The sequence below is a fragment of the Acanthisitta chloris genome, unplaced genomic scaffold, assembly GCF_000695815.1.
Source record: "Acanthisitta chloris isolate BGI_N310 unplaced genomic scaffold, ASM69581v1 scaffold14159, whole genome shotgun sequence".
In the NCBI taxonomy this organism is placed as follows: Eukaryota; Metazoa; Chordata; class Aves; order Passeriformes; family Acanthisittidae; genus Acanthisitta; species Acanthisitta chloris.
Window position 1 is genome coordinate 2,749 of NW_008690926.1, and position 26,848 is coordinate 29,596.

The window sequence follows — 26,848 nt, forward strand, 5'->3', positions numbered from 1 at the left end:
TCTGACTGAAGAAATAAAGAGCAGGAAACAATGTGATCCCTTGTCTTTGCCTTGTGAAAAACAAGGTTGGTTGAGCTTTTTTAAGCGTTACTGATGGGTCTGGAATGTCCCAGACTTTTTTTAGTAACTGTTAGTTTTTGATGAATTTTATAGCATTTAATAAATTCCATATTTGTAGTGGAAGTACTGTAGTGCTATACCTTGTCATACACCACAAAGCTAGGACTCCCACAGTAAGGTTTCAGTTTATACTGACTAGGAAACAGGAACTCTATATGCAGACCACTCTGAACTCAAGCTGGATTTGTGCTGTATGAAGCCTCACACCCCCCAGCAGCTCTTTGCAAGGATCTCAGTGGGGTCTTAGGAGCTCTGTCATACTCTTAAGAATCTTCCCAGTGTTTCTGCAACTACAGTAAAACCACTGCACAGTAGCTGTGGGAGTTAACACCCACCTGTTCATAAACACAGTGATTCTGAGAGATTTTATTTTGCAGAACCTGTACCTGAGAGTGCTGCTGGAAGCACCTCATCCTGTGTGTGAGCACTGCCTGCTGCACCACTACATTGCTGTGGACTAGCTTTAGGACATTTAGGAAGGATTACCAAAACAGTAAGGAAGAGTTCTGTGCCTTCAGGGGAGTGGAACGAGTAGGTAATACTTAGAGCCTAGTGCGTGAGTGACGGGGAGCAACTTTGCTTTGCTACAAAATTTAAAGCAGAGTGAAGGACAGATGGAACACCATTGTCCACAGTCCCAGAGTGCACATTCCAAGCCATACTCAGAATGTTTCTGTACTGAAGTTTTCCCCTGCCAAATACTACTGACTTTTTAACATAGCTCTTTTTAGCTATGCTGGGGTTTTTTTTCCTCCACTCCTGTGCCTGTCTGATCAGCTGAGATGCTTGTGCACACTTCACTTAGGCAGTTAAATTCTTATATGTTCTCTGGGAGTGCACATTGTTGTCAAGGGTCCTGCACTACTGTGATACTACAAACTGCACATCTCCTTCACTGACAGACCCAGGCCTGGCTGGGACAGCTCGGCTGTAGTTCCATCAGGTAGAGCAGCTGGAGGCAGAGGTGGTTCAGAACACTTGTTTTTGTCTTTTCTCACTTCTGCCAAAGTCAGGTAAGATAATACTTTTCATTCAAGTCAGCACAACTTGAGCACTACCATCTGCTGTGACTTCTTACAGCAACTCCTTGCTACCCAGATGTTTTTCCACACCTGTTTTCTGCTTCATTGCTCTGGATCGTGTGCCTGAAAAGACAGGTTTGTGTGTCAAGCTTTAACTTTTCAATCAAAAACTACATCTGCATTAATACCTATATATGTTAGTCAGGTTATGTGATTCTCCAAGATAAGGAGTTTAGTTTTAGACTTAACTACTGTTTGACATCATCACCTTCAAGAAGGGAAGATTAGCATGTTAGAAACTCTTACAAAAGAGTTAAAAGGTTCAAGCTGCCTCTCAAGAAACTCTTTTGAGTTAAAAGGTTCAAGCTGCCTCTCAAGTAAGTTTCAATTGTTAGTTAACAGCTTGAAAACCTTAGAGTCAATAGTAATTTAAATTTCTGATAGAAACAGTCAACAGATGGAAGATCAAAGTTTATTTTCTTTTACTACCAGCATACAAAAAAAACATATTGCACATCAAACAACCAAAACAAAAATAAAAATACTCTTGAGTTAAAAGGTTCAAGCTGCCTCTCAAGTAAGTTTCAATTGTTAGTTAACAGCTTGAAAACCTTAGAGTCAATAGTAATTTAAATTTCTGATAGAAACAGTCAACAGATGGAAGATCAAAGTTTATTTTCTTTTACTACCAGCATACAAAAAAAACATATTGCACATCAAACAACCAAAACAAAAATAAAAATACTCTACTAAGGACTAACATATGTAGTTTATACAGAATAAACTTTCTGGAAATTGATCTTTTCAGTAGTTCAGGTTATGTCTTAATGGACATGACTAATTCAGCTTAGTGTTAACTAAAGCTATGTTTGATTTTTAAATACTGTACAGTTTAATAAATAAACCAAACAAAGCCTCAATGTAGAACAGTCACTGCCAATGTCACCCAGTATCCCTGCAGATTATGAGAATTTAACAAATGTATTCCAGTGGTCTGCAGATTTTTCCTCTACATACAGCATTTAAAAAACATGTATTAAAACAGACCAGTTTCCAGACTAAACTAATGGAGAAATTACATTTCAGTGCAAAATATTTTAGACTGCATTTCTTTCTAGTATTCCTCAGGTGAAGAAGTGGTTGCATATTATTAAAAATGTAACAAAAGCAGCTAATGCTTTCATAAAGAGTATTATGTTAGGGATCCCCCTCACATCTTTGCCGTATTTTGAAAACAAAATAACATTTCCTATAGCCAGCAATTTTGTTTATTTAAATGTTACATATACTATCTCAAGGCACATCTGATGATATATTTATAACACAGTAGGTGTCAAAGTATGTTTAACATATGATTTCTTCAGGATCCCTCCCCTTTCTGTATTCCAAAATGGAGGAACTGAAAGTGCGGTGTCAAGACTGGCGATCCATATTCTATCTTTGGCAAGCTTATACAAGCACTATTTTAAATGTAATGTAAAAGAACTGTAAACTAGGAACTTCAGTTTATGAAACACCATTCAGCACTGCTTCTTCCTGATTATTTCCATCCTCCTGAACAGTGACTTTCTTTTCATCAGGGCTGTGCTGTAGTTTAGAAGGCTCATCCCCAGAAGTGGTGGCAGGACCATTCACTGCCTTTTCAGAAGGGCTGTTTTCCTCGATCGCTTCTTTTGCCTTGCAGAAACAGAAACAGAATAATATTAAAAATCCTATAAAAATACAGTGTAACCTAAATTTTCCTCTGGCTCACACAACAGCTTTGCAAGAGGAGATACCTCTTGTCAGTCTGTGCCTGTATCCTGTCATTTAGCGCATCCTATTACTTACCTTGTCATTTATAGGATACTTCCACTTCCAAGGAAATCATGTCAAGGTAGCCCCAGGACTGCACACCCCCAGCACACGCAGAATGCTTTTTTATTTCAATTTGTCTAAGCCCATGAAGGAGTTAACTGAAGAGCTGAGTTTTAGACCCCTGTCAATGTCTACAGTAAGATCAGACTTTGTTAATGGATCTTTCTTTTGCTGAACTCAGACGTGGCAACACATTCAGTGTTACTTCAGAAAAATTCTGCTTTATTCAGTTCTGATTATTTTTCAGGATATGTAATGCATCTCTGATCCTTTAAGGAGAAAAGATCTCAAATCTACACCCTCTGTGAAATTAATTCCTTCTAACATACTTTGTACAAAATGCCACCTAGTATCCTCCATCCATAACATGTTTTAAGGATTAGTTCTCAGGACTCACCATGGACAACTTTCACATTTTGTTATGTAATGCAACATTACTCTAAGTGTAATATTTTAAAGTGCGTACAGACTTAATTTGAGCACTACCCTGGTCCCTAAAGTCTGCAAGGACAGTCTACAAGTCAGTTCTGTTTACTCTGGGCCCTTTTTGCTTTGAAGGATTTATGCTTGAACTCAAATGCATTAGTAGTCAAATGATGAGCCAACTGACACCTTCATTCCTTCACTGTTCTGCTGCAAGGGGGGAGAAAAAAGGAACATTATACATTAAAAAAAATCTTACCGTTTCCTTCTTGGTTTTGGCTAGTGTCTCCTTTGGAGGGTTTCTCTGTCTACTCTGAGATTCAGCTCGTGATATATAATCAGCTACTGTTACTGTTCAAGGAAAAAAATCACAGTGATGCTCACATCAGCAGTCAGTTCAGCATTTATCTGCATGTCTTTGTTGCACAAGTTATGTTCTAACTGGGAGACATCTCACAAAAGGCCTTCACACTTACAGGTTATCAACCACACAGCAAGGATCAATTTGTTTCTGTTGTTCGATACAATTTTCACTAAAATCAGTGGTAATGTGATGATCTGGAGGTGGACTCTTCATAAAATAGTAATTTTGGTCCAATTGCAAATTCTATTGGAAAAGAAGGGCTTTCTGTACTAGGTTTGAAGTTCTTTGAACTACAGACTCTGTTTTCAGAGGGGTTTTACTAGTGTGAGCAGTGAAGAGTTTCACACTAATAGAAGAAGGCAAGTTAAAATGTGACCAGAACTGGGGGAGGCTGAGCTCTGTGCCAGTTGCACTGAGGCAGCACTCAAAACCTGTTACGTCATGAAGTGACTGAGGAGAGACCTCACTCTCCTCCTGGTGCCCAGAAGGCAATCAGCACTGTTACCTGGCTGGGGGGGTGGGTGGATCCTGGGGGGGTGTGTGTACACTCGTGGTGCTGCCTGGGCCAGCCCTGCTCAGGAGCAGCACAGCCCTGCCTGGGCCATTATAGCTGCACTTACTGGGTGCTGGCCAGGGGTTCTCTGACCTTACGACCTCAGCACATATTCCTGGAGTCTGGTTTTGTCTGACCCTGCCCTCCTGTAACCACACCAAGAGTCAGTTCTATCTTTAGAATACAGAGTACTGTGAATTTAAATATACACCTGTATCTCTGATGAGCTGAAGCACATTAGGGCTGGTGAGCATTACCTATGGAACTGGACAGTCAATTATATTTAGTGTATCATGCATTCAAGTGAGCTGTTTTTCTGGATTTAGGAATGCCTGTGCATGAAACCCAAATCGGACTAGGAAATACAACACATGAATTTCCTGTTACAGTAGTTAGACTTCTTATGACTGGGTCCTTTCAGAATTGTCAAGACCAAATGAGTTGCAGCAGAAGAATTTTCTTTACTGCGAAGTTCTGTACCCACCCCCTCTAATGTACAGAGGAAGCATGTTTCATGCACACACTGTTAAGACTAGTTCTTATATTTATCTGTGTATAAGGACCCATAATGTATAGCAATGTAAATCAAATAATACAGCTAAATGACTGAAGTACAGTGGTTGGCAGTGGGGGGGGAAGGGGAAGAGTTCTTTCTGTCTTCATTTTACTCACTAGGTATTTATGAAGAGGAGATTAAATTGTTAGAGCACTTTTAACAAAGACAGTATAACTAACTATCAATGGTCTTACTGTTGTATATTATTTTAAATACCTATTATACAAACTGGAAAAAGTATCTTAAACATCAACAGCAAAAAAAAAAAAGGGAGAAATCTTGTTTGGGAAATTTTGTTTTGTTCTTAGAATACAGAGGTTTAAAAGAATTCCTGTGGTTTTGTAGAAATCACTAACATCTTTTTATGTTGCTGGTTGGAATTAGTTTCTTAGAAGTAAAAGCTGAAATCCATTTTTACTTTTTCTGCCCCTTTATAAATTACAAAACTGGAGTGCTGAAAAGTACTGGGTGGATTTAGGGTTTTATATTTTAGGAGCGTGGAGTTGTTTTTCCTTCCCCTAAGTTTTAGTTAGTGTAGTGAAACAATTTTCTTTTTAATCAAATATTATATGAGCACCATAGATAGAAGGAAGACAAATATGGGTAAAATTTTGAACCTGTCAATCTAGAAGACCTTCTGTTGCTACCTCACGCCATGTATGTACAAGCATTTTCTAGACAGGGCATTATATTGAAAATTAGCCAGTTCACCTTTAACATTTCAAGTGTTAGTCCACACAAAAGAAATGCAACAAGCCACAACAACAAAAAATTGGAAACATGCAATTTCATTGAAATTCCTCCTCCTTCCCACCCTCAATTTGCAGATGACTTAAACTATTCCCAACAGCCGAGGGCTGACAGCAGCAGTGTGATACAGGTGTGGGGCTGGCAAATCCCATGTGAGTTCCCTCACAGAGCTCTGCCAGGCCCCACGTCCTGCCCCTCCAACGCTGCTGCTCAGCCAGTGCTGAAAAGGTTGTGTCCCAGTCAGTGCAAGCGCACAGATGCAGGTGAGTGCAGACCATGAACCTTCATGTTTGTCTTGATCCTGCACCACAGAACTCAACAGCACTTGGGCCATTGACTTCTGTGAGAACTGGATCAGAAGCATAACTCGTATGTCCAAGCAAAAAGTTAGACATCGATTAGTTTCATTAGACAGATTTTAGAAGTTCTCCTAGTAGAAGAAATGTCTTTTGTCTTTATCCAGTAGTCTTATTAGTTATTGAGTAACCTTTTGATATTATGCAGCTCTATGTAAAACAGCAGACACAACATTCTCTCATGCTTTTGACCTGAGATTACCCACAGCTCCACTCGAATTACCTGGCTGTCTATCTTCTGCCTGACCCCTGAAGCGACGCCTGCGGCTACGATTGCGTCGCTGGGGTTTTTTGTCACTATCATCTGCAATTGCAAAGTTTATAATGAACTATTTCTGATGATAAAATAAATAAATTCTTCAGCAGTTTCAGCATGGGGCATTTAAAATTGATTCTGTTAAAGACAGAGACTAAATAAGACAGAAAAGCTAAAAGAAAATTTTATACTGAAAGCATACACAGTAACACAGAAAGCTAGATTTTACCTTTTGTTCTTGGCTCAGTAAAACATTTAGGCATGTGCTTAATGACCTCAGATTTCATTTATTAAGTAACCATACGTCAAATTTTAGCCACATAACCCAGGGTATTTTTTCTACATTAAGCAACAGATTATATTCTCGTCCCAGTGAGTATCCCGAGAGTTTACTGAGGGAAAGTACTTAAGCAGAAGCTGGGAAGAGCTACTTAAGTAGCTTTCCCACACTGAGACTGAGGTTACCAAGGACAAAACAGAACACTGATCTGACAGTACTGTTTCTATCAAAGCAGCAGTACTAATGGGAAAAAACAAGTCAAGTCTTTGGTGTCTCCATCAGACAGTTTTTACAAAAAAAGGCACATGAAAAGGCTAGTGGAGCTCAGTAAACAGATTCCACAGCACGGCCATGGAGGGAGTCTTTCTTTAATCAGACAGCAGCCTTGAACAGAACAACAATTCATCACTAACAAAAACAAGCAAGAGCTACACTACACTTACAGGGACAACACATCTTTTCTTAGCTTGCCCTGGGACTCTCACCCAACCATTTACATACCTAAACCATTCTCATTAACAGAAGCTGTATCAGACTCTGTCATTCCATCCATAAGAACAGCATCTTCATCAGTCCTTCGCCGGCGTGACCTCCTGCGGCGGTTACTGCTGTGGTGAGACTCACTCGCGTCGGTGTCCACGGTCTGGTCTGACTCTGTGTTATCCAGCAAGCTGTAAGGGTTGCTGTCCGGATCTTTGAGCACTAAACAAACAAAGTTTCCATCTAAGATACTGTAAGTGACATATAACTTCATTTCCAGGCTGACTTACATCTGTGTCTAAAAAGTTTCAACTACAAACCAACCTCAGAAAAGATGTAACACACAGAACTGCAGTATGTGTCATTTCATACTGGTTCCTCTCTGACTCTAACCCAAGGTAACAATTCTGGGGCACCACAACAGATACTTGCACGATTTCACCACAAAGATTTCCAAAGGTGACATTTAGAGAACTTTTACTCTAAACTGCTAAATGTGTAAAATGCACCTTTCACTTCACAGCAATGTGGTACTTCCGACACTGAAGTGTTAGGTTAGCACAGTCAGATGCTGTTAAAATAGAAGATTACTCCCAGTCTATGATTTCTCTTATTCTGTATGTAAACATAAGCTTAACTCAGAAGGCAGCTGTAGGCAACATGCCAAAGATTCATCAACTTTGATACTACCATTATTATGGTGTAAGTAGTAGAGGAAGGAAACAAAGATCACTGTGAACAGAAAATAAACAACAATCTACCAACGCTGTGTATGACACAAAACTATCACAGCTGCACTGAAATCCCAAGGTACTAACATTATAATGTCAAAATGGAGCGTTTTAAAATAGTAAGAGGTAATACAGAGAACTGACAGGGACAAAATCTAAATTCAAAATCCATCTGGAACACAGTACCAGAGCTAATGGATGATTTGCCACCACGGGGTCCACCGCGCCCGCGTCCTCCGGACACACTGCGGCCTCGGCCCCCGGGACGTCGTCTATTGTCACGTTGGTGCCTGCTCTCTCTGTCATCCTCTCCTGCCAAGGACCAGTCACTGAGTTCATCTTTTCTCTCAGATTCTGTTTCAGAGGGATTGGAGAGCTCAGAGTTTGTACCTTGTGCAAGAAAGGAAAGAAAATTGAAAATTAATATGAGTTTTGGGATTATATTCTGGTTTCATACCCTCACAGATGTATTCCAACCAGCATGGCTGGTTATATATACATAGGTTATTAAAAAAAGTAAAATTCATGAATATAACCCCCCCAACTTATTAATATACACTCACACAAGTATATCATTATATATAATTTTTGTATTTATATATACCCATATATAAAATTATATGCACATGTAAAATATAGAGAGCAGAAGTTGCCTAAATTTAAGATTCTCCATCTAAATTTAATTGCAATAACATGTGAAATCAAGGTTGCAAAATTACCAAATCTGTAATTTCTGTACACAGATAAATCAAGGATTAAGCAGCGTTTCCTCTCTTTGTCTACACACTGCAGGCATTTGGTGCAGTTTCTAGGCAACTTCTCTGAAATTCCCAAGGACAACTTTGCCACCTTATAGCCGATGGCTGTTGCTAGGCAACCCCTTCTGGCTGTTGTAATGCTGCTTGAACAATTTCGCTGTTTATATTAAATTGCATCTGTAATTCTTGGCCATCTCTGAGCTACCCAAACCCACACAGCTTTTTACTACCTGAAAATGCAACACCTACTATTTATTTTAAGCATCCAATACCCTACTAACCATTCTGGAATAAAGAGATTTAGACCTGTATGGCTCTAACATGTGATTCTGGCCATTTTGGGGGGAAGGGAATAATTTAAGTTTTCAAATGACAGTCTGTGTATATAAACCAACTGAACAACTTTCCTTACGTTTAGTCAGTTCATTGGGAAAGAACAAAAAATGAATTTACAATCATCATCATCAGAATCAATATGACTAGCATGGCATGCTGTGGGGAAGCTACAGCCAGGGACAGTCTGTAAACCCCAAAAGATGTCCAATTCTGTTAACAGAAATGAACTACATGCAGCTATAAAGAGTAATTTACAGCACTGAATAAATAATGTTGTCCCTGTTCACTGGAACAACCATGTTTCTTTGTGGAACACGTTTATTTTGAAATGCAGGGTCTGCATTTGGGGAACTACTGCTGGATGAGGTGGGGATGTGCACACCTCTCTGGAACTGAACAGCAGTGCCTCCTTAATGTAGAAATGCATCAAAATACCTTGCTGCATCTTAAACAAATCCAGTTAGATCCTGACCAAACTAAAAAAACCCACAGGATTTTGTGCTGTCTCCATTTTAAATCATTTTGGTTTGCTTTTCAAAAATACACTCCTAAGATGGCCATGATCACAGACACAGATTTTTTTTTTTTGGCCTCAAAACAGATAATGCCAATTTCAGATTTTTTTTTTTAAGATTTGCATCTCCGGACAAGTATTTGTAGTTCCTTTCCCAGCTTTGTATGATAACTACTACTGCCAAAGGACAAGCTCTTATCAGAGCTTGCTTTGCTCATTTTTCAATCTTAATTTCAACAAGATTGTAAATCTAATGAGGTGTTTTGTGCTATGTACAAAATAAAATGGCAATTCTGAATTTTCCGTGCTCCCTTCACTCAACTATACTGAGCACAAAGAAATCCAGAGACAGTTTGGGATTCAGGAGTATCCTGAGGCCTCGTTCACAGATGCTCAAGAAAACTCACCGTAACCAGACGTGTAATTGGGGCCTCTGCGGCCTCTGCCTCTCCCGCTGTAGGACCTGGAGCCTTGCACTGAGGAGAGGGTGCTCTCATCAGTTGTGTAACCCTTTTCCTTCTCAGGAACTCTAGCAGAAGAAGGTCTGAAGCCCATACCAATCTGACGCAACTGTTCATCGATCTGGAGCCTTTCCAGTCTTAGTTGTTCTACCTCCTACGTAAAAACAAACAAAAAGCATTGCTGATGAATGTCCCTCACAAAACACCATTGCCCACCCAGAAATCTTAAAAACTAACATTCCTGTAGGAGAGTTCACACCACCCTGAAGGCAACTGCCAACAGTGGAATTCAAGTATGAGTTCTGCAATCTCAAGCGTTTTGAAAGAAATCTAAACCCTCTGTCTTACATCACCGGGCAGAAAGACTGACTGATTTTAAGACTATCACTACCTTTCTTAACACTTCACCATGTTTTCTAGTCCAATTTTACCAAAACAGGCGAGCTGACAAAGTAACACCATTAAAATTAATTTATTTCCAGTAACACCACAAAACCAACTAATGCAAATGGAAAACTGTTCTAATGCTCCACTATGTTCGTGTGTTACTATTACAGATTCCATCCTACCCCAACAGAGCATTAACCTCAGGGCAGCAGAACACTAACACAGACAAAACAAATTGCATATTACTTCCCAAATGCTCCTTAAACCACTGTTCTTTACAGTCTGATCCTTTCCACCCCAACAGCACTAAGTAACCATGACAAGGTTTAAAGGCTCACATAAAACCCATGGCAAGTGGAGGGCTCAAGGCACCAAACCTTAAATCCTGATATACAGAGGAACAGTTTATCAAGTGCAAATCCCACCAAAGTTGTTACTCAAGAATTCTACTACTTCAACCAAAGTTTCCCCTACAGATTCTTTCTCCTGGAGCACACTCACCTTTAGATACGCGATGTGATACTCTAGCAGAACTTGGACATTCCCAATGCTTTCTTTAGTACCAACAAATACAAATGGTACCATTCCCTATAGAAACAAAATGTCAAAGCTTATTGCAGGTAGAACATTATCACTAAAACAATGCTTTCTGTATAAGTTACATTAAAAAAAAAACTTTCTTAAATTACAAAAGTGAGTTAAACAAAGCCATAAACTGAACCTTGGGATGTAAAGATGCATTAAAAATAGCTCAAGATTACTATTGCAACAACACATCATCAGTAGGGTAAAACTAACCTGTCTCACGACGGTCTAAACCCAGCTCACGTTCCCTATTCTGGCAGTTAAGGTAACCTGACAGTGTTTATATTCCCACACGCAACACATGCTGTGTGTGTTTATCACAGCAGGTGTGTACAAGCATCTTGAGTTCACTAAGAAGTGTCCCATGGTTCATTAAACAAACTTCACAAGATTAAGCACCTTTAGAAGATTTTATCTTATGTTCTCATCAATTTAAAATATCCCAAATTAGTTATGCAGCTGAAGTACATAACAGGACAAAGATTTAAAAATAGCCTTGCTTCAGCAGTGAAAAACCTTCCTTGAATTGCTTCATACAAAATTTACTGCAAGATGCCAGCTGAAAAACTGTGCTCACTCTATCCACAGGTATTGAAATAAAAACCTAATCATAGCATGAGAAAACAAAGTACTCACGTCTTCACGGGGCAGCTTATTCTCATTGTCTCCTTCAATTCTCACCCTGACGACTCCAGACTTGTCCACAATTTCCTGAATCACTTTTCCATTTTTTCCAATGACTTTTCCTTCAGAGGGCAAGAATAGTTAATTTTTCACCCGTGTGGAAAATATTTTAATGTATTCCTTGATATATTATGTATAGAAACCCCAAGGAGTACCCCACACTGTGCCAGAGACAAAAACTTCCAAAAGTAAACTCACTCTATAGGCATAGTGTAACAAGTAGTGATGAAGATCACCACTACACACAAGCTTGAAATAGAACCAGACCAAGAGTAAAATGGCACAAGAGTTTTGCAAATGCCTATTTTGAATTTTTGTATCAAAATTATTTCGACCTCCTGACCCGACATGTGCCCTTATTTAATCTTTCCTGACATTTTGACAGCTTATATAACATATATTTATTGGGAGACTCTCTAAAGAAGTATAATATTATGTAATTGTTTTCTGAAAACTAATTTTGCCTTTGCAACAGACTTGAGTACTATCAATGCTTCTCATGTGATCTTTAAAATACTTGAGACCATGCATGGGATCTAAACCAAAAGGCTCTTCAGAACCAGGTAGATACAAGGCACTTAAAAATATTTGTTTGAATTTTGAGTAAAGGAAGGTAGAACAGCTCAAAAAAAGGGCAACAGCGAGAACTGTGTGACAGAATACTCCATCAGGAATGTTCTTTACAGCAGATATAAACATGATATAAGATACAGTGCAAAAAACATTAAAAATTGTTTCCTTTCCTCAACAGTTCGAACAATTCAGCAGGTTTGGGCTTTTACCTTCTTGTCTTAAAAATACACATTACAGTTAGTCATTCTGTATCTCCCCAGTTTCATTTTGCACAGTGATCCTGTTACTACTGCTAGTATAAACCACACACATTACAGTGTTAAGCATTTTCCTATGGATAATGGTGAGCCAATATTTGGGCTCCTTGGTCCCAAGCAGCATCAGTGGCTGGAACTGGCAATTCTGTGCCCTCCTGACACAGAAAGAAACGCATGGGGCATAGCACAATGTCTTCAATTAGAGTCACTGATGATCACGACACTTCTTTCAACCTGGGTGTCTTTGAGAGTCTGCTTAAATCTGTGCCCACAGGTGATTTGGGCAGGATGTCTGCATTTCTCACAAACTGGTACTGCAATTGCTTAAAAGCAGCATTTTCAGTTAAACACACTGCCATGGCCAGTGCCCTGATTCTTAAGAGATACATTCACATTAGTGAATGCTGGCCAAAACCTCCCCCAAACTCAAGTCGTAAACCACTGGATTTTAGCAAAGTTCCTTGGTTTAATTAGGTTTGATGAATGAGTTTGAAGATAAAAAATGTGTTCATGTACAAACTAACGATTGATTTGCTGAATGTTAAAACAAGCTTTAACATTAGGTAGATGAGAGAACCATCAATTTGCATCAGAAACACAATTTGCAGAGGTCCTATTAAAAGAAAACAAAACCAAACAATCAAACAAAACCTCACTACACCTTAACTTGCTCAAGTTCTAAAACCCTAAAGGTCTAAGTTTTAGGAGTCTCCATACGGGTTATTTAAATTACATTGTCCATAATATGCAAGCTCCAAGTCCAAAATTTCAGGAGGTTAGAGCCCAGGTTTCAACTTCTCCTTAGGAAAATCCAAACTGCTGTTCAATCAGGTACAACACCTGCACCCTTAACTCTGCCTTCATGCCCACACTGTCCACAGGCTGGTCATGCACAGCAGGGAGCTGCCACACTCAGCCTAAGAAGCAAGCTAAGGGAAGGAGAATATGGGAAAAGGAAAAAAGTCCCCCGTGAAGACTGGACAAGGAGAAGACATGTTTGTTTCATGAAAGGGAACATAACTAACCTCATCTTTAGGTGGCTTATACTACAGGACCTTCCAGAATATGCATTTATAAGCTTTAGAAAGCTACACCTTCATAAAGCTGAAATATGGAAAAATGCCCATTTTTGGACTGAGGATAAGACTGATGAGCACTAATGATTTACACAGGAGCTCAGCACCATCCAACCACCACCTCTGACAAACCTCAGCCCCAGGAGGGAGCAGTAACAGGAGAATCATCTTGCATCATTCTTGCAACTTAACTGGAGTACTTCCATATTAAATGCTGGAATTTAGTTTTGGCTCTTTTAAGCAGTTGATTCAATAATGCTTATTTTTTCCTAGACTCTGAACTTCAAGTATTACCATTAGGTAGTACAAGTCTGTAATCAAGCCAGTTTAAGTGTTAAAATCCTGTCAAAGCAACAATATATCCAATTTCATATTAATTCCCTGATACACAGTTTTAAAAGATTAATCACCTTCTACTTAAATGGAGAAATCAAATATTGTAGTGGTACCTAAATCCTCTTTGCAGAGTCATACTGATTATACTCCCTCTCCCCAAGTTTTCAAGTTTTAGCAGTATTACGTACCAACAAGATTTCTGGGAACTTGAATAAAATCCTCCACAAATTCCAAGTAACTTCTAGCCTTTTTTACTGCATCAGCAGTCTGGAAATGAATTTAAAAAAAACAGAGTTTCTTTGTGAATATAGCACCTTAAAAACAAAACCTTGTAGCAACAACTGCAAGTGTTCCAAACAAACTTATTTTCAAAAAGGGAAGATTGGAGACAACATTAATCTAGTTCTGAACTAAATGTTAAAGAAATAATTGAGTTAAATGCCCAGAGACAAAATTCAGTAGCAAAGCATCAGTAATGAGCAAACCAACTTTGTTCATGTTATTTCAAGATGTCAAAATGGATGCCCCACCCCTGAAGTGGTCAAGACCAGGCTGGGTGGGGTTTTGAGCAAACACTGCAAGCCTTCCATGTGGTGGTACAACCAGGGCACTCTCCTTCCAGAATGCTGGTTTCTGGCCACAGCTCACACACAATGTTTTCCAAGATAGCACAGTGGCTCTGCTTACTGGGGAGAACTGAAACGCTCTCTTACAGCATTATTAAGTGACAGCAATGAACTGAGTTAATTGAGGCTATACAGATGCTGAAACAAGGCTTCAAATTAGCAACACAAGTGTAGAATTAAAGAAGGAACATCAGCATCTAGTCAGTAACAACAGCTTCTGAGCACAGTTTCTATTGTATGCTAATGCCTCGAGCCCTTCCATCTGTCATTTTTTAGGCAACACATGAAATAAGTACCACCAGCTCCTGCATCTTTCAATCAAATCAGGGAAATCCTAGAAGAATAAAAAGATGTATAAACCTCCACTTCTGGCAGAGGTCAAAATGAGAGCAAAAGAAACATGGGCAAATTGGATTTCAAGATAATGAAAGCAATGCTCAAGCACGGGAAACAGATGAACAGGAATTCACTGGAGGAGCAGAGGTCATGCTACATTTTCAAGGCATCTACTCAAATGATACAAACTTAACACACATTAGCAATTTTTCACCATCAGTGAACTCTACAGTTCGGCCACAACTAACCAGAGTTCCGGTCTCAGGCTTGTTTATCTTTCTTTCCCAAATAAAGGTGAAGGGACAGTGAATGCATTTACCAGAGTCAGGGCAAGAAAACAAACTGCCAGAACAGGACCTCTCCAGTGCACCCATGTACCAATCTACACTTTGCCATGAGCACTCAAGACTTGCACATGAATACAACCTGTATGACTCACATCCCAACACAGAGCTGATTCAAAAAATGTATTCTCAGTCCCTTGTAGTGGAACATGGGCTGAAGACCTAAAAGGATTCCAGTCACTATCAACTACCTTTCTAACTTTGAATTACAGCCATGCTCGGGCTACCTCACACTACAGTCCATACAATCAAGACACATCCATGCTCTGAGAATAGTTTTTAACAGAAAGATTAAATGAAGGGTTTTTCTAAACTCAGCATTATACCTATCATTTCTGCAGCAGGAGAGATCTAAATGAGTCTGATCTAAATGGCTGCAGATTTTAGGGAAAACATTCTTTAACACAGTCACTAACTTAGATCTAGTGGCTACAGGCTGGTACAGGGCAATCCTGTTACAATGGTGCATCTGGCTCAGGAATCTGACACCAGTTTCTAAGACAAGGTTTCAAAGTCTCTCCTGGTAGCTCTTTTAGACTTCTCCAAAAAGAAAAAAACAAAACTACCTGTGGGGATCATTTGAAAGTTCATATCTCCATGCAGATAAAGACAAAGCCCTCTCAAGTCATACCAGGGAACCTGCTTTTTCCAGTGTGATACAAGACTTTTCTCAAGAAAATATGTATTAGTCTCCTAGTTCAAATGTAACTGAGCTAGTGAAAGCTCCAAAGCAAAAACAAGGAGTAACAGTCTTCTAGACAAAACAGGGTATCTAGGATTTTGCTATCCTCTTGTCCAAAGGAACAGTCACCATACAGGTAAGTATCTTCAAAAGTGGTATAAGAGGGAAGACTCAAGTGTTAATAATTGCACAAGAATTGACTGCAATTCAATTTTGACAGTAATGAAGGTCTAAGAGAAACCTTTCTGTTTCTGACAGCTCTTCCTCCCTGAGAAGCATAAGTTTCCATAAGTAGGCCGAGCTACACTGTCCAAACACTGAAGTTCACAGGTCTCTGGTCTGTACAGGCATCACAAGCAGCAGGTTCAGGCAACCAGGAAAGGGTCTTGAAACCAAAGTGGTCTTGACCAGACAGAGAAAAAAGCATCAACAGCAACCCATACAGTTTCACTTCCTTCTATCCATAGAGCTATCCAATATTCTTTAAAAATTATCTTCCTGTTTCTTCCCTCAAAGAGTCTGGCCCTGAGCAACACTGGACTTTTGTTTATGCAAAACATCAGCCATGGGAAACCCTCCGACACAGAGTGCAATGTCAACAACACTGGTTCACTGCTTCCACACATCTCAGCCTAAAATTGCCTGCCTGTGCCTTCAGCCATTAGGGCCTGGCTGCTTGCCCACTTCAGCTGAAAAGAGGCAAAAAGAGCAGGCAAGTATACCCAGATGATGAAATCCTTATCATGTGGAATATTTAAGTTGCCTGGCATTTTTAGAAGCAGCTATCTCTTCTAGGAAGGACAAGGCTGGATGTGTCTGAAGGCATTTTTGTTTAGGGGACATCTGGTATTTATAATCACTGCTGTGCACCTCTGTAAGAGGCTGGTGACAGTCCTAACCTTTCCACAAGTTGTAGCATCACATCACTCACATTAAAGAGATCAAAACTGGAATACACTAGACATTCCACTGCATTTAAACTTATCCAATTCTTCTGCAGGAACTGAGAGATGTAATTCACTGGTAGCAATAGATCAAAGAAGGATCTGTTGCCACTCTCATAGCCTGGAAGGATTTAAGGTTTCCAAAAAAAGGACACAGATTTCAGAAATACTGAAGAGTACAGAGGTCTGACCTCTTCACAAGACTAACTTCATTTGAGCCTTGGATCACAATCAGGTTCTACTCTTGACATACATGAAACAGAATTTAAGACCTCAGATTCCTGAAACAGCAGACAGGATTTCTAGATGTGTGAACACCGGGCTCAGTTGTTAGTGGCATCTGCAGAGTTGGTAACATGGGGCAAAACCCCTCAAGATATGTTCTGACAGGGCTGTGGTGACAGTGGCACCTTTGTCACTACCCTTCTGCCTCCTGAATGGACCATTGTTTTGGTCCAAAGACCAGCTACATTTCAAGGCAGTTGTGAGATTCAGAGAACTTAGAGCAAAGCATTATTTTGCTAAAGCCAGCATGAAATTGCCAAAATAAAAGGGTTAGAAGCAGCAGATACAGGCTTGAACACATTTGGCTAAGTCAGAGAACCAGACACTACACACCAAGACACGCATGAACTAGAGAGGGAGGAGGGGGAGACCCAGCAAGTTTCTGGAGAAGAATTTAAAACGCCCTTTGATCAAGTAAAATAGCAGCAACTTCTCTCAGGTTGACCTGAGATATACAGTGCAGTTACAGAATTTGTACATCAGCAGAGTGACTAGGATAGGACACATGCTAGGGAGGTCACCACTGCAACAAAGGCTTCTGTTTCAAACACACACAGTAGAAGCTGCCATAGTGTGAACATGCAGACAGACACTCCAATAACCACCCAGCTGTTTTCAGTTCTTAGCTCTGGTACAGCTCTTACCACTCTAAAAGCTGATATACAGTATGAAATGTTCCTAAGAACCAGAGTTTCCTCCTTACCTCTCCATAGATTCTGAAAGTACCGGTATCCTCCTCAAGTTCGATGGCAGTAACTCCTGGAACCTTTCTGGCCTGTTGTATGTTACTGCCATGTGTTCCTATAGCAAGTCCCATTAAATCTTCTCTGACTACAAACTCCTCATGAAATGCTGCAGCAAGCTGCTTTGTGCACTGAAGGGAAAACAAAAGAAGAGTCACCCACATGCACTCAGTGAAAGGCACCGCGATGAGCTCAGTTTCAAGCAACAAGAATCACAAGCTTTGACTTACTTCCAAGTGTTTTGTAGCTTCTTCATTTCTCGACATAAGCATAAGTTTGGTGCGAATGCTGCGCAAATGCATGTCACTCAGGATGTTCACTCTCTTCACTGTTGCCTCACTGGCTGACTACAAAAGAGAAGGAACATCAAGTTTCATTTTTAAAGCAAATTCACATTTAAAGGATAAATCAGAAACCTACTGAAACTAAGTCATAAACATGATCTCAACTTCCAGAACTTATATGAACATTGCTCTTAAAACAAAGCTCAAGAAGTTCAGCACCAACAATTATCTGCTCTCACAGCCTATTTTACATTACAGATTTTGCTGCTGAATATACACAGTAATTCTTTCCCCTTGGTGTTCCCCAGACAATTTAAGTATCTTTCTATCATATACATGCTTGCCACTCACTGTCTGAATGACAGAGATAAAGAAATAATCAAGGTCAACAAAAATCTGCAGTGAGGTTTGAGTGGTTAGTAGTAAGTAAATGGAATCAAAGAGAAACTAATGTTGGGACAACTCTACGCAGTAAGAGAAAACTCACAGAGGAATGTAAATGAACAATTTTTTAATGGCTACACTGAACTGGTGCAGTTCTCCCTATGGAAACTCAGCTGTGGGTCAAACTACACAGTGTAATACAGTACAGGGGGCAATCCACTGCTCCAGAGTGGAGTGAGCTGGAGTTAGCTCTGAGCCACTGAACAAATCAGTGAAATGGCACTCGGCTGAGAATGGCAAAAGTCATAAAAACAATGAGACTGAAAGCTGCTTCTAAATTTAGGTTGTAAGCAGTGCAGGGATACCCCCAAAGATTAAAGTTAAACACATCTACTTATATTAAATCTCTCACAAATTACAACATAGCTTGACAAGTTAAACCATTTTCCATACACACACAGCTGGCTATATACTTCCCAAAAATAATGCACAGAACTCGTGCAACGTTTACATAGAAGTAATTACTTACCAGTATTATTAGTTGAGCAGTTTCAGCATGATAAAAAATTCGACATGCTCCCACAGCTTTCTTGAAATCTTTATGTGCATTTTCATTAGCACACCTAAGGAGACAAAATGGTTGTTACTTCAACAAGCTGCATCAAAACTGAACATGTAACAACATGATCAGGACCAAGACTGTTTCAGCAGTTTATGACAAAGACTGTTCAGAAACTGAAAAGTCCCCATTCTCCTTAACATGGTTCCAGAGCTTGTTTCCCTGTGGACTGTAGGCCATGATGGTTATCTGGCCAGTCTCAGTAACAGGCCCACTGTGAAGTGTATCACCTGTACAGGCACAAAACGAGGCCCAAATGTCCCATCTCAGAACTTGTCTTCTGTCCCCACCCCAAAAGGTCAGCAGGGATCCCAGTCAGCACTTTCTAATCCAGCCACTGCAGCCATAGTCACCCTTAAGGCTCCTCATGGACCTGCAAACTAGCCTCTAAAATACAAGCCAGGTGGGCTTTTCCTCTCCTCTAATTAAATTCCTTATTGAATCGTGCAGAGCTACTCACGCATCTCTCAGGTCTTCAGGAACATCCACTGTGCACTTGAAAAAGGTGTTCTTTTTGACAGTTTTGTTCTGGTTCACAGGTCGGAGTCGTTCGTAAGTGACAATTTCATTATAAGTGGCATCACAAGCAGCATATTCAATGACATAGAACTAGGGAGGAATTTTTTTTAAAACGGTAACTTCAGTAAGGAATAACACAGAGTAACTTTAACAGCACCACCAAGGAAGTACAAAATATTAGTATAAAGACAAGCTTATAAATCTGAGTTGACACAATGCTACAATTCTACACAAATGTGCCTGGACACATTTCACCACCCACGTGATACCTCAGTGAAGTTAGGGCACCATTATCAGTGTAATTTCAGTCCCCCACAAAGACATCTTTGATTTTTTTTCTCACACCCAACCCACTTTCAAATACCTTTGTTAGTACACTTCAAGTTCCACAATCTAAAATGTTTATTGGAGCTCTAATTCTAAACAATACCTAACAGAATGATTCTTCACAGAAATATCTACTCAGCAACACTTTAAAACAAAGCAAACCCACTGGTTCAATGGGCAAACTACCTGTGAATCATGTCAGATCAAAAGGAAAATAAGAATTCAATCTTTTTGACACACACTATGCCAAATTTAGGAAGGCAAGAGAACTAAGCAGATTTAAGTTACCAATAATCTACACCCACACTTCCACCCAACACATGCAAGTATAAAGAAGCTTGTGTGCACAGTATCCCTGAAGCCTGGCTTTGTGTTAGGGATACAGCCTTCTCCTTCCCCTCTCCCACCTGTATGCAATTTAGGAGTGGTGCAGTACAATTCTCCTCTTCCTCCTTTAAAACTGGTATCTGTTTTTGTCAGCACACAATTTACTCTAGTATTCCAAAAAGGAAATCGCTATGGTTGTGACATACTTTTCCATGTGCTACTTTTCAATTTCAAGTTTTAAGTTTAGCTTAAATTTAGGATTAGTATCATCCTAACCATACAAAGCTGCTTTGAAACACATCAGATAACAAGTAATAATAATGCAAAATAAATACTCAATATACAAGTAAATTTAAGAGACCTACCACTAGGTCCTTTAAAAACTTAACTCTTAGAGATAATTCTGGATATGAGAACAATCACAAAGCAAACTATCAGTAGATACATGGGTTGTTTGCGAGTTTCACATTTAGTCGGAGGAAAAAATCTGAATATGGAACCATGTTAAAGACTGCACAAAGATGACATTAATTTTTAGCACCAAGTTCAATGCACAAAGCAGAAGTCCTCTTCCTGTACAGTCCTGCAAGCAATTAAACTACTGATAGTGGAAGGGACTTGCTCGGCCATAAAGACACAACTCTGCTCTGTAATGCAACACAGGTTATTCCAAAGTAATCTCAACTTACTCTTCTGTTTTGCCATGTTTTTTTGTACTTGCAGTACTTTATTTGTAGATTTTCCATCACAAAGACCTTTCATATTTACTGTGTTTAACCTAAAAGCATAAAATCAATAGGTTTGAAAACAATTTACCTCTCCTTTCATCATTCGAACTTTTGCCAGCCACCAGCCACAAGGTTCTTGGTCATTTGCTCTAGAATAAACCTGATAACAAAAGTAGTAAGAAACACTGAAGCACATAAAACCATAATTCACTCACCTACACATATAGTGAAGAAAGAACCTCCCAACTTTTCTAATTTCCATTAAAATGGAACAGAAGTAATTTCTCTGTAAATTATCCAGGCACATGCTTATTGCACAAATTTTTATTGTTCTGCACTACAAGAACTGTGAACAGATTTCCTCTGCATATATTATGGACAACGCACTAGGAATTTCTAAATGAAGTTAAAAAACTTAGCTAAACACTTCTTCAGGGGCAATTCCTCACTAAATACAAACATTATCTTCACACTGGAAATTCACACATAGAAGTTACTCCAAAATTCAGATTTCTGTTTTGTCCTTGGCTCATCTGATATACCAAGGACTACTGAAATGAACCAAGTCATCACATGACTACATGCTCCATATTAAACCAACCCTACCAAGTTAATGCAAGATCATACACAGAACAGGCAACTTCCAAAACTCAGTTTCCTCTTCTTCTGTGTTTCATTTACTCCTTATGACAGGCCAAAGTCATTTGCATGCAGACTACACAAATTTTACAATACCAAGGAGGTAGAAAATAAGCCTTTATCTATAACCCCTAACAAAGACAACATATAACATGTACTTCAAACAAAGGAATGGAAAAGCCCAGCACTGTACTACATTTTTTCTTAAATTAATAGCCCAAAACAATAAAGATACCCTAAACAAACTCATCACTTTGATTTTAAGAACAAGTAAAGGAAAAAAACACAATTCAAACTAACAATGAGCTGGAAACACAGTATGAACCTTCTGAATTCTTGGTTTAATGCATCACTTCTAATTATTATTGTTTCTCTGTCAAACAGTGTCATTCACACAATTTCTTACCACACAGTACCAGATATTTCATCTGCATTAATACTCTTATTATTGGAAGAGCTTTTTAATATCTTCATATCAAAACACTTCCAACATTTACACTGCAGGTCAGAAATGAAAACTGCCTAGTTTTTGTTTCAGAATTAAAATCTTCTCAGCTATTTTAAGTTTTACATTTTGCGAAACTTCTATTGGCAGTTTTGTGGAAAAATGGAAATGTCATAGCTTCACTGAAAGTCAAATCAATCCATTTCTAGACACATGTTCCATTTTAAATCCTCACCTTGGTAACATACATACAATCATCACCACAGCCTTGAACAGGCAGTTACAGATCAGCACAGTTCATGAGGACACACTCACCTCCACTTCATCTCCTTCACCAATTTCTTTCTTGATATCAGGGGGTGGTGGTAATCTGACTTCATTAAAGGGCACCTGGCGCTCTGGTTGCCAACTGTAAGTTGAAGAGGTGTTAAACATTATTCTAGAATTTTCCTACTCTTTTCTTCCTTTTCATTTTAGAACTCCAAGTTTTAACTGAACTCATTCTTTCCATAAAATCATCTGTTTCCTCACACCCAGAAAGCAAACCTTATAAGCAAAGGAGCAAAATAATCCTGTGAAGGCAAAAGTACTATCTGGGAAGATATTTAATGACAAAATTTTTAAATCAACTGAAAAACTTAACTTGACTGGGTTCACTAATGGCTTTCATAGAACCCCAGTGACAGATTATTAGAAGATGCACTTCACATTTCTACTGTTTAAGTCATAGAGCCTTCATACAGACCTAAGCTCATCTTTGCAGTCCACCATGGGGTTCATCCATTTCTTCATCTCATTCCAGGAAAATCTGACTCTGATCTTGAACAAAACTTTAAATTTCTGCCTACAAACTTGTTGATACTCCCCAATAAGTGTCTGGCAAACATTCAGATGAAAACATGCCTTAATATCTGTTTATCAATACCAAATATTTCCAAGCATACAAAATTAAAGTTTTACCTTCTTGTACAGAAAAGCTATTTATTTGACTATAATTGGCTCTACAAAGCATTTTCAGTGCATTTTCTGACGAGCACCAGAGCAATGCCCATCCTCTGTGTTCTCCTGAAATTCCTTTTCCTTCTATGTGAATGTCACAAAACACCACCAGGTGTTCTTCACTCCTTTAGTCACTCAACTGAAGACTCCAGACAGGTTGAAATAAAACCAGGGGGAAAAAAGAACTGTCCAAAAAAACCCATATTAACTTAGAATATCCGAGGGCCTTTGATGATGGCATTGCAATGGCCATGATTTCTGCCCATCTGAAAGTTCACATCAGATACTGACAGAATCCAGAAGCAACTCATAAGGATTCCAGCAAGTCGTTTGCTTTGCTTACTTCTAATACAGAGAAAGCAGTCTAAGTCAGTGGAACAAGTCTGAGAGTGAAGAGCAAAGGGCATTTCTGCAAGTGTCTAGATGAAAAGATGGATACATCTCTGTTTGCTCTGAAAAGACAGCTTACCCTCCAGTGCCTGCCTCAATAAACATATGAGGTATCCATACAGTTTTGCTTGAGCCATTATTACACACTTCCTTTTTCTTTTAACTACAGTTTGAAAAAAAAACAAAACCCATGAAGATTATTAGAGATGCCAGAACACATCCAGAGAAGGGCAATGAACCTGGTGAAAGGTCTGGGGCACAAGGCTGATGAAGGAGCTGGGGGACTCAGCCTAGAGAAAAGGAGGCTCAGGGGGACCTTATTGCTCTCTACAACTACCTGACAGGAGATGCTCCTGGGTAACAAGAGACAGGATGAGAGGAAATGGCCTCAAGTTGGGCCAGAGGAGGTTTAGATTGAGTATCAGGAAAAATTTCTTCACTGAAAGGGTGGCCAGGCATTGGAATAGGCTGACCAGGGAGGTGGTGGAATCACCATCCACAGAAGTGTTCTAAGGGCCTGTGGATGTGGTACTTGGGGACATGGTTTAGTGGTGAACACAGCAGTGCTGGGTTAATGGTTGGACTTGACCTTAAGAGGTCTTTTCCAACCTTAATAATTCTATGACATGGATATATTTTGTTGAAGCTGAAAGGTATTTTTGCCATAAAATGTTATTTAACTTTCATTCCATTTCTGAGAAAGAGTGAAGGGGAGTCGCAAAATCACTCGCAAATCAATTGCCCTTGTTGCAGGTATAATGGTCACTAAAGCCATGGTTTGGGGTCTTCCTTCCTCTCCCCACCAGTGGAGGAAATGCACAATGGGAAAGGACACAAAGTTCAGTTCTCACAATATGAGTCAAAGTTTTGATGGCAAAAACTCCAGAATTGGAGCATCTGACTAGTGAAACGCAAAACAAGACATTTTAACAAATGACTTGTGACTGGCTAGAAATTACCTGCTAAGATGATCTGACAGAACTTATGCCTAAGTTACCAGGCAGAAATTAACAAAAAAAGGAGGTGCTTGTTTCTGACAACAGGGAAGCCTTTCTTTCAATATAGCTGCTTCCAACACCAATGAGCCTCTATGAAACTGCACCTCAAGATCCAATTTTCTGTCTTACACAGTAGTAAGTTTCCAGTTCCTGAAGCTTTTGATCTTTGCCTTCTTACCCTCAAAAATCTCTCTTAAAAGAATCAAGTATATCTGCCCAGAGATTAAGTATTGCTACAGTCACAAAATCATCATCAGCAGTCTGTGCTAGCGAACTTAACTTTGGGAACCTTACAGTAGTGGAGATAAAGGTTGGGTCATAACAGCAGAAAATGCAAAGTGACAATTTAGACTGCCTATTGCAGAGAAGATATGTCTATTTTGTTAGTGAGGATCACTATCACAACAGTGATGCATTCAGGACAGGACATTTGCCAACTTCGGTTCTACTGAAACCCTTAGGAATTTATCTCAGTAAAAAGGTCTAAGAATTGATCAGATTCACATCACAGAATAATTTGACTAGAACTGTATACACACTTCCTGATCAGACAGGAACATCAGTCAACAGAACACTCTACATATGTCGTAGCCCATCCTTTTTGGAACATGGCTGCTGCTGCCAGACTCTCTGTAAAACACAGACAATATGGATATTAAATACCAGAAATGTGGTTGCTAACAATTAGGCCCCAGCTGTGAGCCACTGGCATCTCCTCTGGCTTACCTGGCTTCTGACATGAAAGTATATGCTTTGAAAGCAAAGAAAAGTAATTAATTTAAAAAGAAATGAAAAGGGATGTTGACTGTGAAACTCAAGATTTGTCACATCTCCTCAGACCATGGATAGGATGAAGGACCCAATTTGTTCTGTTTGTTAGGTTTTGGGGTAGGAGTATGAAAACCTAGGAGACAGTAACAGCCTCCATAACCACTTCAGTGTTAGTACAAATTATGATTGCCACTTTGTCTTCTAAATAGCTTTCACAAAAGAAGGGCTAGAAAACACAGGCTAAAAAGAAACAAAGACTAGACTTTGCAGGGTAAACCCCAGGACTGCTTATTTTCCTCCCCAGGATTTATTTTTACACGTGTATATATGTACACACACACATGTCTATGCACACATACCATAGGCTCATGCAATCAGGATTATGAACCCTGTTTATGAAGACACACTTGCAGGCTCCCTAGCATTACCTTTATTACACAGCAATCTTTCTTGAAGAAAGACTCAAAGACTAATCTACAGGTAGGTGCTGGCAGAGTTTAGTAACAATTTTCACATCAAAAGCTGACACTTTAATAGGATCTCCACCTAGTAACTCAAAGGGAAACAGGAAAGAGGACATAGCACTCAGAATATTTCAAATTAGCACTGAAATCTCCCAGGTAATCCATGGTGTTATCAGTCTGAACACTGAACAACAGGTACTCATTTGTACTTGACCATCCCATGGATTATCTTTGGCTTGCCACTACAAGTCCTAGTAGAACTGCTGTGTTTTAATATATTAAATCAAGAGGGCCTTATGGATAACTCTTCTTCCAGATTTGCACTCTTTTCCACTAGAAAAGAATAGGCCTTTTGACTGGATACACAGATATATTCATTTTCCTAACAGTTAAAAAGAATCACCATCAGAATCATTCTATTTCTCTCTGGCTGAGAACACTGGTCAGCATTTCTCAGATTAGAAATGGACAGAATTGTTTATTTAAGTACTTTGGTACTTTCCATCTTCTGCTTTTGTGTAAGACTATCAAGCCTGTGCCACTGATTCTTATTTTAATTAAATCTGGCTGCCACATCTATGGACATCACTAAAGGTACCAAAGAATGTACAGGACTGCATAACTGATGAGCTGAATTCTGACACAGATTCAAGAAGGCAGTTCATGGAAACTGAACAGAATAGTGATCCTGTACTTCTTGAACTCTACCTTGCTCATGAAATCTGCTTCCTCTTAATGGCAGAACAATCAAACAAAAAAACAGCAAAAGCACAAAACTGAAATAACAACCTAACATTCAAAGTATTATTTTTAAAATTAAATACTTACTTGTTTTCAAATACAACTGTGAGGGAGTCCTCATGAACATCTTTGATAAATCCCTAAAACAAAAACATTTTTGTTACAAGAATGCACATGAGATCAACATAAAGCAGCAGTTTCAATACAGCCTGAAACCAAGCCAAGACCACCACTAACACTAAGGTTCCAATTTAGGAAAATTCCAAGACACACTCCCACTGTTCACACGAGGTTGCTGATATTCTTAGCCGACTATTCCAAGAGGTCCAGCACACAGGGATTGTTCCAAGTGAGTGCTCAAACCAGACCAGCTAATTTACAACTGAAAACTCACTATCAAGAGTTCCTTATTCTATCCACAGGCATGCACAATCCTTTTGCAGTAACAAAATGAGAGACCCAGGCAAGGGCAATTAGTCAAACAGCTGTGCATGGCACTATCTGCTTTATAGGGGGTGTTCTCAACACAAAACTGACT

The 26,848-nt window shown here is 39.3% G+C and overlaps 1 protein-coding gene across 5 annotated transcripts; it reads right to left on the bottom strand.

Annotated features, from left to right (window-relative positions):
* Positions 1-1,800: 1,800 nt before the first annotated feature.
* FXR1 (fragile X mental retardation, autosomal homolog 1) lies at positions 1,801-26,446 on the bottom strand. 5 transcript variants are annotated; one of them, XM_009082027.1, is made up of 17 exons: positions 26,398-26,446; positions 22,263-22,356; positions 20,952-21,023; positions 19,423-19,571; positions 18,873-18,966; positions 17,906-18,022; positions 17,636-17,806; positions 13,904-13,982; positions 11,426-11,535; positions 10,706-10,792; positions 9,914-9,971; positions 9,764-9,826; positions 7,935-8,138; positions 7,039-7,239; positions 6,225-6,305; positions 3,682-3,773; positions 1,801-2,819 (listed from the first exon to the last, which is right to left on the bottom strand). In XM_009082027.1, the coding sequence occupies exons 3-17, from the start codon at positions 20,964-20,966 to the stop codon at positions 2,649-2,651; spliced, it is 1,692 nt and encodes a 563-aa protein (XP_009080275.1). In that variant the 5' UTR covers positions 20,967-21,023; positions 22,263-22,356; positions 26,398-26,446; the 3' UTR covers positions 1,801-2,648. The 5 variants fall into 5 exon arrangements, with proteins under 5 accessions (XP_009080275.1, XP_009080273.1, XP_009080271.1 ...); XM_009082025.1 differs by lacking the exon at positions 6,225-6,305; XM_009082023.1 differs by having other exon boundaries at positions 9,764-9,971.
* Positions 26,447-26,848: the final 402 nt, after the last annotated feature.

Coding starts and splice junctions, on each gene's coding strand:
- FXR1 (XM_009082023.1), bottom strand. Junction 8,139..9,763: donor CAATTACACGTCTGGTTACG/GTGAGTTTTCTT, acceptor TTCTTGCACAAG/GTACAAACTCTGAGCTCTCC. Junction 6,306..7,038: donor TGTTAATGAGAATGGTTTAG/GTATGTAAATGG, acceptor TTGCAATTGCAG/ATGATAGTGACAAAAAACCC.